This window comes from Corvus brachyrhynchos, unplaced genomic scaffold (genome assembly GCF_000691975.1).
Source record: "Corvus brachyrhynchos isolate BGI_N302 unplaced genomic scaffold, ASM69197v1 scaffold56, whole genome shotgun sequence".
Taxonomy (NCBI): domain Eukaryota; kingdom Metazoa; phylum Chordata; class Aves; order Passeriformes; family Corvidae; genus Corvus; species Corvus brachyrhynchos.
Window position 1 is genome coordinate 8,599,104 of NW_008238664.1, and position 12,920 is coordinate 8,612,023.

The window sequence follows — 12,920 nt, forward strand, 5'->3', positions numbered from 1 at the left end:
AATCTGGTTACCTTAAATTTTTATTTTAGTTTACTTTAGTTTATTATGGTTTTTAGAACTTTTTTAGTTGAATGTTGCAGTTGTCCTTACTGATTAAAGACACTGAAATTAGCAAGAAAGTGCCAGAGTTTTTTTAAGGTTCAAGTCTGTTGCCACTCAAGTAATGCACGTGTGGCCATACTTTCTATCTTACTGCATTGCTATTTATGTTTCCTAAGTCAGGAACTTCAGCTTTTCCAAGAAAATACCTGCTCTCCTCAGAGAGTGAAGTGACTTCAATGTTTTTCTGAATTGAAATGTAAGGACTTAGTGGAAGAGTATGCAAAATAATTGGTTTTCCATTGTCAAGGTACCAAGGAAACACAAACTTTTTTTGTGGATGGTGATACTTCTGCATTGTCCTTTCTCTTGTCACAATGAGGTACTAGTCCTTAAATGTACTCTTTATTTTTGTACTTTGAAGTGAAATACTTAGAAATTTGCTCTGAAGTTCTGTATTTGCAACACTGCCTTTTATGAATAATAGCTACATGGTACTTTATGGAAAATCCGTTGGACAATAGGGGCGGAAATAATTACATCATAATTGATTTTTTTGTACACTGCAAAATTTTAATGCAAATTTGTTTTCTTTTTGCAACAGGTTCTGACAGTAAATCTGTGGCTGGACCTGTTAATTCATCACCTGAGATTAGTCTGAGATGGGAAAGCGGGCCTAGTGCTGTTGTACATTCCCAGCTAGCTGTAAAAAATGGGTTTCTTCAGTGTCATGTGGAGAACTTCAGTGCTGAATTTCTAACATCTTCTCTTACAAACATTCAACATTTTCTAGAAGATGAAACTGTCGCAGAAGTGATGCCTATGAAGATAAAAGTTTCTAATGCAAGGATTAATTTAAAAGTATGTTAACAATGAGATACTTGGCTGCTCTAAAAAAAACATTGTATTCTCATTTCTTTGATGATAAACTACTAATCTGGATACAGTTAACTTCAAAGAAACTGCTATCATCTCTGAAAGGTCTTTAGATAACACTAAAACAATTTTAAAATCCATAGATTTGGTTAGCTCTGTGGTATGCCTGGAGGGGAATTATCTGCATGGCCAAGTTATTTGTATGAATTAATATTTTATACTTTTTCCTCCTCTCCCAAATCTCTCTTGTAGAAGGACAGTGTCTGGGAATTTTATACGTAAGGTATATCAAGCTTCCAGAGGCACAATGTGGGTTTTTCTGGTTGGGCTTTTTGCCTAGCAAAGTATATGGTTTTCTAATTACAAACCATGGATTTTAAAGGTTATTTCTCTCTCCTAGTTGGAGGATAGTACTTGCAATGAAAATTCTGTACAAAAGAAGGAAAAGGTTATGGAATTCCAGTACAAACCACTTGAACACTGTTTCTTACAACCCAAGTTTCATGTTCTGCTCTGCCTAGAAACAGATACTAAACTATGCAAGCATTTTTCAGCACCATATCTTAAAATAGTAACATTAAGAGGACACTTCTGCTCAAGTCTCTTAGGGGGTTTTCTTTCAGACATTTGAAGAAGATGGTGAGTTCTGTGCTGCACAACCACTGAATATAAAGATAAGGACACTTTTTGGAGGGGTGTAGAACAACAGAAAAACAAACAAACATAAAGATAATTATTACATTGCTTTGGACAGTAATAATCACACATATAAGCTTTGAACAAGGTGAGGACTGGAATACCAGCTCCAGTTCTACATCTGAGGCTAAGGTCTTGATTCTGCCAAGATTATTATTGACTGGAAAGACAATTGTTTTGTGTTCTACTCAAAATGCATCAGTTTTCCTTCCCTCAGTGATACAGCCCTTCCAGCCCCTGAGGATCCTTGGGCACCCTTTTAGAGCTGTTTCTCCTTTACAGGATTAGCACAAGCATTTTCCTTAAGATCTGTGGATCTATTGCTTAGATTTCAGTGGATTACAAACGTGAATGCCCAAATGCAAATAACAAAGTCTTTACATATAGTCATTTGCATTTAGAACCAGGATTGTGCTGGTTTATTGGCAAGAAGGCAGACTTAGGCAAAATGTTGAGAAAGCAGCTGCTTGAGATGGGGAATGTATATTAATAAACTGGCAACAAGATTCTGCTTGGCAGCAAAAGCACCAAAGTGCTCACTCAGCGGTGCACACAAGTCATGGTGAAGTTACTTGTGATGGTTGACAAACTGCAAATTTGACATAGAGATGATTCATTTCTACAGAGTTGTTGGGTATTATAGTGTGAGAGGATATGGTTCAAATGTATGCTGCATTGCCTATTCAATGCAGTATGTTCTTTTATTTCTTCTGCATGAGACTTGATGCAGTGTGTTTCATGGCAAGGGAGGAATTTAAGAAATATTATTTTATTGTTTGCTTTTTCTACAGCAGTCTCAATGCTGTTTCCAGAAACTTTGGAAGCTATATCTCAACAGCTTTCTTGGTACATGTTTAATGCTGATATGTATAGTTTCTGATTATACTGGCTGCCTTATTCTGTCTGACAGGGATAATGAACTATAAAGACTTCCTGGGGAGTCCCCAAAGAAGTAATTTGTGAAGTTTCTCTTCTGTTGAGTATAGTAATGTAACTAAACTGCAGCTGGTGTCATACCAAACTAAATTTTAAAAAGACAAAATCTGCTTAAGAATGATAGCTGTACCCATTCAATCTTTAAATAGTTCAAGGGAGAATCAGATACTATATAGTACAGGCTTCTTATCTGTGACTCAGGGAGCTCCTGAGCTAACAAATGTCTTGGGTTGGGGTATAGTCTTACTGAGATGTCTGTAAAAACACTTTGAAGTATTTTAGTCAGACTGTATATTGAGTTCAGCAGACTTACTCCACAGATAATTTTGAGCCTTTAATACGATCCCTGGGGGGAAAAAAAAATGGAGCCAAAGTTTAGTGGAGATCCCATTAGAAAATTCTGCTCTGTAACATTCCCTTTCAAGTTTCATTAAATCCACTTATGTTTAAATGAACATCCTAATTATCTATTTTGATTTCCTGGTAAACTCATTTTTGATTATATGTATTTTTTAGGATGACAGTCCACGTGAAAATCTCAAGGCGTCTGAGCTGGTACCCATAAAACTGCATATTGACATACTCTGGATAGAAAGAAATGATGATGGCACTTTTCTCATTAGAGGTTTGTATGTTCCTCCACCTTGATATCTCAATTCTATAATCCTATTGTTTTTTCCTTTGTGCATACATGTGACTAATTATGAAAAGATAACTGATGATAATTTGTGGAAGGTATGTTGCCATATACCTTAAGTCACCAAGAGGAAGACTACCTTTTTGAATAGTGTATTGGCTGTGATAACCCACAGTTGAATCGATGTGAGAGAAATAAAAATATGCTTATAATGTCATCAGGATATGCTTCATCAGTGCATATCACTTCATCATTGTAAGTTTAGGGTCCCTTTGTTGCTACAAAGCAAACAAAAAAATTGCCTTTCTTTACAGAAAGATACCAAGGTGGTTACTGTCTTTGTTGTTTTGTGTTTCAGGTAGTAGTAGAAACTACTGTAAAACAAAAAACTATTTAAGAAGTACAAGTAGCAATTTCCAATTCTGTGTATCACAGTGCTGTCCTGGCAGCTCAGGGCTGGATTGCACTGAGACTTGCATTTAGAACAGTGATTTAACTTTGTATTTTTCATGAAGCATATACATGTGCTTAGAGGGGGTTTTTTACATGCACCGGCAAATGCGGAACACTCGTAACAAGGCAATACATACAGAGCTGAAACTTCACTGTTGCCTTTCACAGATATGTCAAAGAATCATAGTCTAGGTTGGAGGGAGCCTCTAGAGGTCATCTGGTCCTACTCCTACTTCCTACTCAAAGCAGGGGCAGATTCGATAAAATCGCTCAATGCTGTGTCTGGGCAAGTTTTGAGCATCAAAAAGACAATACCACAACCTGTCATAAATAATCTGTCCCAGTGTTTGGCCACTCTTATGATTAATTTTTTTGATCATGTGTAGTTGGAATTCCCATTTTTTCCAGCTTGTGTCTACTGTCTCCTGTCCTGCCATCTCAGGACAGAGGTGCTTGATAGCTTGCCAGGCACCTCAGGCACATCTGGTCCATCTTCTCCATATGCTACCACTAGGCAGGCAAAGGTGGCATTAAGATCACCCTACAGCCGTCTCATCTTCAGATTTGATGAGTGCATCTCACTCTGCCCCTCATTTGTACATCATGTGCTCTTGGCCACAATTATCTTGGTAGTCCCCTCCTGTCAGTATCTTTCTCACACATGGGAATCCAAAACTAGATGCAGTATTCTAGGTATGGTCTCACTGGTGCTGAGTAGTGGGGAATAACAACTTCCCTCACCTTGCTAGCTATATGCTTGCCAGTACAGCCTGTATGTCCCTGGTTTTTCCTGTCAGGGCCCACTGCTGACTCATGATAAATCCTGTTGACCAAGGCCTAGAGGTCATTTCCTGCGATGTTGCTTTCTGTCTAGTTGGTCCCCAGCCTGTAGCAGAGCAAGGTTATTGACTCCCTGCTATGGGACTTCACATTGGCTTCAGCTGAACTTCATGAGGCTTCAGTCAGTCTATCTCTCCAGCCCATCAACTTTCCTCTGAAAAACAGCTATTTTTCTTTTCTTTTTTGAAACCCATCAGTGTGTCAGTCACCCACCCTTCAATTTGGTGGATTTCACAAAACTGCAGAGGGTGCACCCAACCTTTCATCCAGATCCTGGATATGTTAATCCAGCAATAAGCAATGTATTGTATGACTTTAGAGGCTGCAGGATGATCTTAATGCCCCCTTCATCCACCTGATGGGAAGGTAGAGCAAGGATGGACCAGACTTTTCAGAGGTATGCTGTGGCATGATCAATTTATTCATGTTATCTAATGCATTGTTTGAGTTAAAGATGTTCAATGCATTTTGGTCGTCTTTTTATACTAAACGTTGAAAGTTTAATAATGTAGTGAGAAAACACATAATTTTAAGGTTTCTTTCAGTTCATATTTTTTCCCTTTTGCTGAAGTGCTTTGATCCCTATTCTTTTCTTGGACTGCTCATGTACAGTGACTTCAAAGGCATAGGTCAAATGCCATCTGCACTGCAGTGATAAGTGTCTGCAGTGCTACATCTTTTGAGTCCTCATGTGTGTGGTGGGGGGGGGTAATGAACAAAAAATCCTTGTTTAGAAGGAAATGCTTAAAAGACAAAAAAAGCACAAGAGTATTTTTTAGACCATGACCCTCACTTTTCCCCTTGATGTACAAGAGCATATTTTAACAGATGTTACAGTGCACTTCAGTTACAAATGCTAGAAAGTTTCTTTAATGCCAAGTAATTAAAGCTATTTTCTAATTTAAAAACTTGGTCCTGCAGGTTTATCTCACTGTGTCTTTAAATGTAAATGCAGTCTTCAGAGAACCTGGAGATAGTATGTTAATAGCAATATTAATAGTTCCCAAATTTCTGATTATTCAGAATGCATATTCTGTGGTGATGATATGGGTCGGTATAAAAATGTGTTTATTTTCTTCAGGCTGGAAGTTACATATTGTTTCTTTCTTCCTCTAAAAGGTTATGAGTTTTAATTAAATTTTATTCTTGAATTTGATTTTGAGAGGTGAATATAAATGTACTTAGTATTATATTTGGTGTAGGTGGGTTTAATTTTTTAGTGATAAGAATAAAGCTTAAAAATTTTTTTTGACAAAACCCCTGCACACTATTTCTGTGATATAGACAATCAAAAATTAAATGATGTGTCAAAGATGAAGAATTCAAGCGGTACATTGCAGCAAGCAGTAGGATCTGTTGAACGTAAAACACAGGACCAAGCCACGCAGACTACTTGTGAAACTCCCAGACCTTCTAAATCAAGCAGGGATTCAGCTGACTTCCTTAAAAATGAGGTATTAAGAATTGATTTTGACTTCACCTTGCCCACTCAAAATTATGTTACAATCATTATTAATCATAATTGTAAGGCTATCTGGGGGTGGGCCTGGGATATATTTCTGTTTAGAAATCTTTTAGACATGGAAAATATGGATTGTGGATATTCAAGTATGGTTCAGCAATTAATTACTGCTTTCTATATAGTGTATTAATACACTGCACACTGATTCTTTTCCTTTACATCAGAGGGAGTTTTATGAGGGAATTTTCTTCTCCCCATCTCCCTCATCCCTGTACAACACAGCTGCCAAAGACAAGGGAATTGGCTGTTGGTCAGACCCTTACTGATCTATCAGTCATACCCAGATTTTGAATGGATGAGGATAGAACTCACACATTAATTTGGCTGTTTTTCCTACCGGGTAAGAATCTGTTCCTAGAGCTTAGAAAGCTTGGGTCATTTCCATTCCATTCCAGAATGGAAATGGTATAGCTAAAACACTGGCTATCCCACCTTTTGAGCTAATGACATCAGCTCTCTCCATGTTCTACACTCACTGACTGAGAATCAGTTGCAATTGACGCAGCCTCAACAAACCTCTGCCCAGCAATGAATGGGAGCGTTTGGTATTTTAAAAGTTGCTGTAATGGAAAAAGTTGTCAGTATGCAGGGATACTAATAGCTTTGTTTTCTAACCTAATCATTTCAGCTTATTGAAGAAAATGAATGTCTCAAACAGGAACTAGCCAAAGCCAAAATGACTCTTGCTGAGGTCCAAATGGAAAAAGACGCCCTGCTTCATCGCATGAAGAAGATGAATGTTGATCATCAGTAGGACAGTGTTCTGTTGGTGCAAGGCATCATCATCGTAACTGCAGGTGGTGGTGGCACCTAAAATACTGTCTGCAAATCACTTGAAAATGCGGTTATTTTTTTGCTTACAAAGTTTTCTCATTGCAAAAAAACAATGTTTGTGAACCAGGTACTATTCTGAAATTATCATTAAACATTGTAACTTTTTTCAGCCCATTTTAAACTGAAATGACTTTGGAAAAGTCAGTTTATACTGTACTTTATTAATTTACTGAGGAAAAAATAATTTCATCTACTTTTAATATTATCAAAGGAAATGTTATTTTTAAAATGTTTTCTGAAAAGTGGATGGTTCAGCAATGAAAGAAGGTGCCTGGGTGCATAACAGAGTCCATGTATGATGCCTCACTAACAAAGTGTACCTCTCTTTGTTAAGGTTATGTTGTTTGTTTGTTGCCAGAAGATACCTATACAAGAGGTTACATTTGCACTATGATGATAGAGGCTAGATCCTCTAGAATAGTATAGCTACTGAAAATAAAAATACCAGCCCTAAAATGGCCCTAAATTCAGTGTAATTTGCCCCGAGAGGATTTTAAGCCTAATCCTCTGGTGCTATAGAGTTCTATATATCTTTTCCATATGCACTCCTAAAATAATACAGTAAATGCTGGAGAATTTAAGAGGGCATACTACTGGGCTTTCCTTCTGCATGAAGGTCCACTGTAGCTGTACAGCTGATGTAATTTAGACATTCACACTTTGTTTCTCCTCTCTCTGTGAAAAGGATGCAGGCCTGCTATAGGATCTGGCCCTTTGTGACAGGTGAGCTTTGAGCCATTTTGCATGCATGTCTGATTCCTGCACAATTCATCAGACATGCCCACGGATTTGGTTCAGTGTGTTTAAATAACTAATGTCAGTGCTTGTGAGGGGGAAAAATCCTACTGGGATTCATTAGTTGTATATTGCTTTTTTTTTTTCATAAAAAAGCTGTAGAGAGAGAATCATTTAATTACCCAATGAAATTGTGAGATTACATGAAATGTAATTATACAGTTTAAATTATGGGTGATTTGTACAAATTGAACAATAATTTTCAGCTAAAAACTGGTACAAATGAATAAGTAAAAAAGCACAACAGTGTAAAATAGAGAATATAAGAGTGTGCTTCTAAACAAATTGGGAAACAACATACAAAACCATACATGCCTGTAAGAGGTTGTCTTTGCTAGAAGTAAAACTGACTGAATAATTTAACTAGTGACCTTGAATCTGACAAATGAGTATTTTCTAATTGCTACCACAATTGTTTCTGCTCCATGGGATGTTGGGGGGAAGTTCTGTTTGTAGATAAGCAAACAAATCTCAAAAAGTACTTAGTATCCTGTGGTTTGACTTTGCATATTCAGGTTGTCAAACCAGTTTTAATTAAAATGGTTTTCATTAAATCTTTTTGGAGCACACGTAATTTGCACTGCTGAAAATAGTTATTGAAAGTGTAGATTTTAATCAAGAACTCTATGGAAGAACTGGTTCAGGCACTATTTTAAAGCCTGCCTTATGAAACCTTAGTTGAAACTCTTCTTAATGCCCATGGAAATTTTTATTTTATTATTCTGAATTAGATGAAAAAATATACACACAATGTTTCTATTAGAGAAGTGAAATATTTGTATTTCAATAGTTATATAAGACAACACAGTATTAAATATGAGTGGTGCAATTTCACATAAATATAATGTCAGATTCAGGAGAGGAGTTCTCCATTGGTTGGTACTATTAAAGTAATTCTCATTTGGTTTATCCTTGCCAAGATCTAGTTGGAATTATTCTGAAGAAAGGAATGTATAGAGTGCTTAGTAGCATGTTGCTAGAATATTACATTGAGAATTGTCTAATTTTTAAAAAGAAATAAATAGCAATATCAAATGCCTGTCTTCTTTACTACATAAGCTAAAACCTGCTTTTTTGAGAAAAACCAATCGCAAATCAAACCCAAAATAACAGCCCAGACTAGGCCTTCTGAGAACAGTTGTTGAAATTCAGGGTATCACTTCCTAGCACTTCATTATAACTGAATACATTTCTACTTCATGGCCTTTATACAGTAAAAAGCATCACCTGTGGACAGTTCAGAGGAGATGGGTGTGCTTGGTTGTGAGCTTGACAATACTGAGAGTAATTGTACTACAGCATTCTGAAATGTGTTTGGCCATTTAAAAAATTGCAGAGAGAGAGTTAACTTCTTAATGTTTGAAACTGCAAAGTTAAACTAAGCTCTTATAGGTTATACTAAGCATAGTTACAAAAAGCCTCAGAATTAAAAAAAAAAGGGCTTAATTCATCCTCAAGGCTCTGTTAGTCTTTATAACCTCCTAGACAGGAAGTTTGTACTATCAATAGAGCCTCTTGCTTTTCTTCTGCAAAGAACTAAATGGAAGATAGTTTGGAGAATTTCAGTGTATACAGAAAACTGACTCCCGAAGTCCGGTAGGAAAACTGTTACCATGTTTTATTTTACATTTTTAATGGAAATTTAAACTGGTCTACAGTTTAGCTTAACACTCTTCATCTTGTTTAGAAATGCTGGTTTAATGTCTAATGAAACTTTCACATCAGTTCACCCTAAAGAGGCTGTGCCCTTCCCCAGGCTCCATCACTGAATCTTTCTGACATGTGCTGTTCCAGTTCTCACTGCAACTCTAGCTTTGTTGGTAAGCACCAGCTTTAAATCAATATTCTGGGGCCTTACAGTATTACTTATAAAAGGCGTGTTGGAGAGGGAGTTTTGTAGAGACCATACCTGCTCCAGCCCCTTCTGCCTAAATCATTTATTTCCCAGTTTCAATAGCCATGTCTGTTTGTACACTGTCTCCCTTAGGAAATTACTTGGGAGTCTTAAACTAGGATCACAAGTGATCTCTAAAGGATAACTGCTAGCTGCAGAAAGGTTCCTACGTCTGCCATGATAATGGTTATCTTTATTCAAAATAATTTTATAGTAAATGTAAGGAGAATGTGATAGATCAAGCATCTACAATTCCAAGAGTACAAAATGTATGTAAGTGCTGCAGAAGCAAACTCCCCGCAGTGACCAGATTTCAGGTAAGTAACGATGGACACAATGGTTTCTACATAGAAAAATGTGCTCACATTGGTCTAGTTCTTAAAACATTCATCACAAAATGCTTGAAGAAGATTTTCAGCTCACTGTTGCCATCTGCACATTTTAGAGAGTACATCAGATTCCAGTTCAGCTGTTGATGTAAGTGAATGTCTTTTTATCTGTTGTAGGAACAGAACATCACCTTGCTAATATGTTAAGTAGCAATTAAATTGTGGGCACTTGCTGTGAAATCCACCAATTCACCCCTTCCAGTAGGGAAATGAGTTTTTTGACAGCCCTGCAATACAACCTTATCTTTTTTTAATTCTGACCCATGCCACTTCACTTTTGCTGACTGGCTTTTGAATAGCAGCCCCATTTCCTGTGCCTCAGCAAAGATGCGTGTCCTTGTGAACCCAGTGGCAGGCTTTGTAGTGCTGAAGCACGGCTCTCATGCTGAGGCTAACGTGTGGCTTCCAGTGGTGCAGCACCAAGCAGCGTGCTCAGCTCACTCTGCTGAGTTCTCTGGCAGTGACCTCCTCATCTTAGTAACAACGGGAAACCTGAAAGCAGAAGCAGCACAAAGATGGTGCTAAACGGCATTAAGGGATACAAAACTTGGATAGGAATAGTGATCTTTGCTGGAGGAACAAGGCTTTGTTTCTCAATAAAATTAGGAAAAAGCATAAAGATTGCTGGTAAATAGAAGCTGTGTAGTTACAGTTGTTTACAGTTTTAGGTATTTTTATCATGCTTACATAAAAACTTAAATTGTCTGATTTTAAGGTCTATGAAAGATATTTTTGATCACTTCAATATTTCAAGAACTTTTTTGTAACTCACAGCTTCTCAGATATTGTAGAATATCTTGCAAGTATGTCTCATGCTACTTGCTAGCTGAAACACATTTGCAGGAATTAAATCTTTAAAAATCAACTAAACTCTTGATAGTCTGTGTTTTCTCCCAAAATAACGGGTAACTTCTGCATCCCAACAAGATGAATCTTTCAATTGCCACCTAATTAAAAAAGCAGATAATAACTTTTTTTAAAGGCAATTTTTGGTTTTATCTGCCATTGCCTAAGCCACTCCTAAGCAGTTACATTAAAGTATCTGTAATTTATTATTTCTTCACTATCTCCTGCCTTTCTTTTTGTTGCCATCACTGTCTTTAGTATGAGTGGAAGTAGAATATATGTATTTCCTAAAGCTTTCCACCGTGTAATCTCAGTATTAAATCTTACATAGTTTTAAGAATCTCTGAAAGCACTGTTTTGGAAGTAAAAATAAGATGTACTTATGCTGTATCTTCTGTGAGAGTAAGATGGCAGTGTGTGGAGCATAATGCATGAACTGGTTAATGCATTTTTCCTAGGACAGAGTATGTTTGAAACCACCATGATTTAATTTGAGTTAGATAATTGGTAAGTATTTTAAACATTTGACAGAGACACGAACAAATGAGCGCTTCAGAAGTGATAGTCTGAGGCAGTAAGTGCTGAATAAAGAGGCAGCCTCTATGCAACTTACCTGTGGAACAAATCTGCAAACCTCAATACGCCACTACCACGGAAGGTGCAACTGCCAGAAACAACTTCTGTCAGTGTAATTATATTGTTCTGGTAACCGTGGAGTTTTTGAGCACTGGACAATCCTTTTGCGATGAGAATGAGCATCTCGCAGTCTCTGAAGGTTAATATTTCAGCGATCAGAAAAGCCGCGCTGAGGTGCGGGTGTTTCGGTGCAGGTTGGGGTACAGCCGCGCCGCCCCCGCTGAGCAGCGCTGCCGCCAGGTGGCGGTGCGGGAGCCACTCCGGGGGGCACCACTCTGGGAAGCATCAGCGTACAGCCTGGCCTTCCATAAACTTCTCATGATCAGTTTCATAACATCACTTTAAATCTGAGGGCTTGGAATTTTTTTTCAAACTTAGATAGCTTAGCTTTGTTTATACTGCCTTCTTTATGGCATATGTTTCCCTCTTTAAGAAAATCACATGAACTGCCTAAACAGTGTCAGAAGAAGGATTTTCTACCCCCTTTTAGCTTTAAATAAATTCCAGAAACTTATTTTCTCCACATATTGTCCCTTTTATGGTAAGATTTTTCAAGAATTTTTGTGCTTCATCATTATCTCTTAAAAGTGTAGAATAAATTTTTCTTGTTTTCTCATCATTATATAGATTAAAAGCTCCACCGTGATATCATCAATTTATTTGTTCCATTTCCTTGCTAACTAGAAAAAACCCTCGTTTCTAATAAAAGGAGCATATAGAGAGGTTCCCTATGTTTCTTTGGGAATAACCAAGTGTAATCCTTTAAAAAAAGTTTACCTTACTCACCTTTGCCAGATGGTAATCTAGCATGACAGTTTATATTAACACCATAGTGTGTGGTAAGTGATCTGGAGTTACTTCTTTTTATATCCTGTTTGGCTATTCAAAAACTTACAGGCAGAATGACTAAGCAGAGAGAAAAGCAATTTATATAAAATTTACTGTAGGAATGGGGTCGCTTTATTTTTGTCAAATAGAGAAAATAGCATAGAAAGCAGCTGTCTCTTCATTCCTCTGGAATCTTAATGTAGTTTTTTCCTTCCGCTTGTTTTTAATTCTATTTCCAACAAGAGGCTGCAACTTAGGATAGGTACAAGGGAGAGTTTTTTAAGGTGTAATCCTGCAGTGCCACATACTAGGACATGTTGCAGAATGTGACAATATAATGGACACGAGCATGATCACAGCTGCTTTCCTGAACTGAGTTTAATGTAGAAATGAGGCTTCTCTGTTCAAACTTAACAGGAAGATAGCAGGAAGTCTCCTGAAAAACCACTTCTTTCTAAAAATGAGATTTGCTCTTTCTGCAGTATTCACCAGACCTTTTGAGTGTGTGTGTGTGTGTATATATATATATATATGAGAATACTTATACAACAGCTTTCTTAAAGAATTATAAAAAAAATGTCACCCCCAGCATTTCATTTCCTATCCAGAAGTAATGTAAGAAATATGGTAAGTTGCAGTTGCATTGAGAAACTCTTTAAAGCAGTATCAGTGCTATTTGCTTTAACTGGATCCTAAATC

The 12,920-nt window shown here is 37.2% G+C and overlaps 1 protein-coding gene across 1 annotated transcript in view; it reads left to right on the forward strand.

The window, feature by feature from the left end:
- Positions 1 to 8,667, forward strand: part of UHRF1BP1L (UHRF1 binding protein 1 like) — a 44,691-nt gene extending 36,024 nt beyond the window's left edge. Inside the window, 4 exon segments of the mRNA XM_017737754.1 lie at positions 644 to 900; positions 3,064 to 3,172; positions 5,762 to 5,931; positions 6,628 to 8,667. Of these exon segments, the coding sequence (XP_017593243.1) occupies positions 644 to 900; positions 3,064 to 3,172; positions 5,762 to 5,931; positions 6,628 to 6,753 (662 nt within the window). The 3' untranslated portion in view covers positions 6,754 to 8,667.
- Positions 8,668 to 12,920: the final 4,253 nt, after the last annotated feature.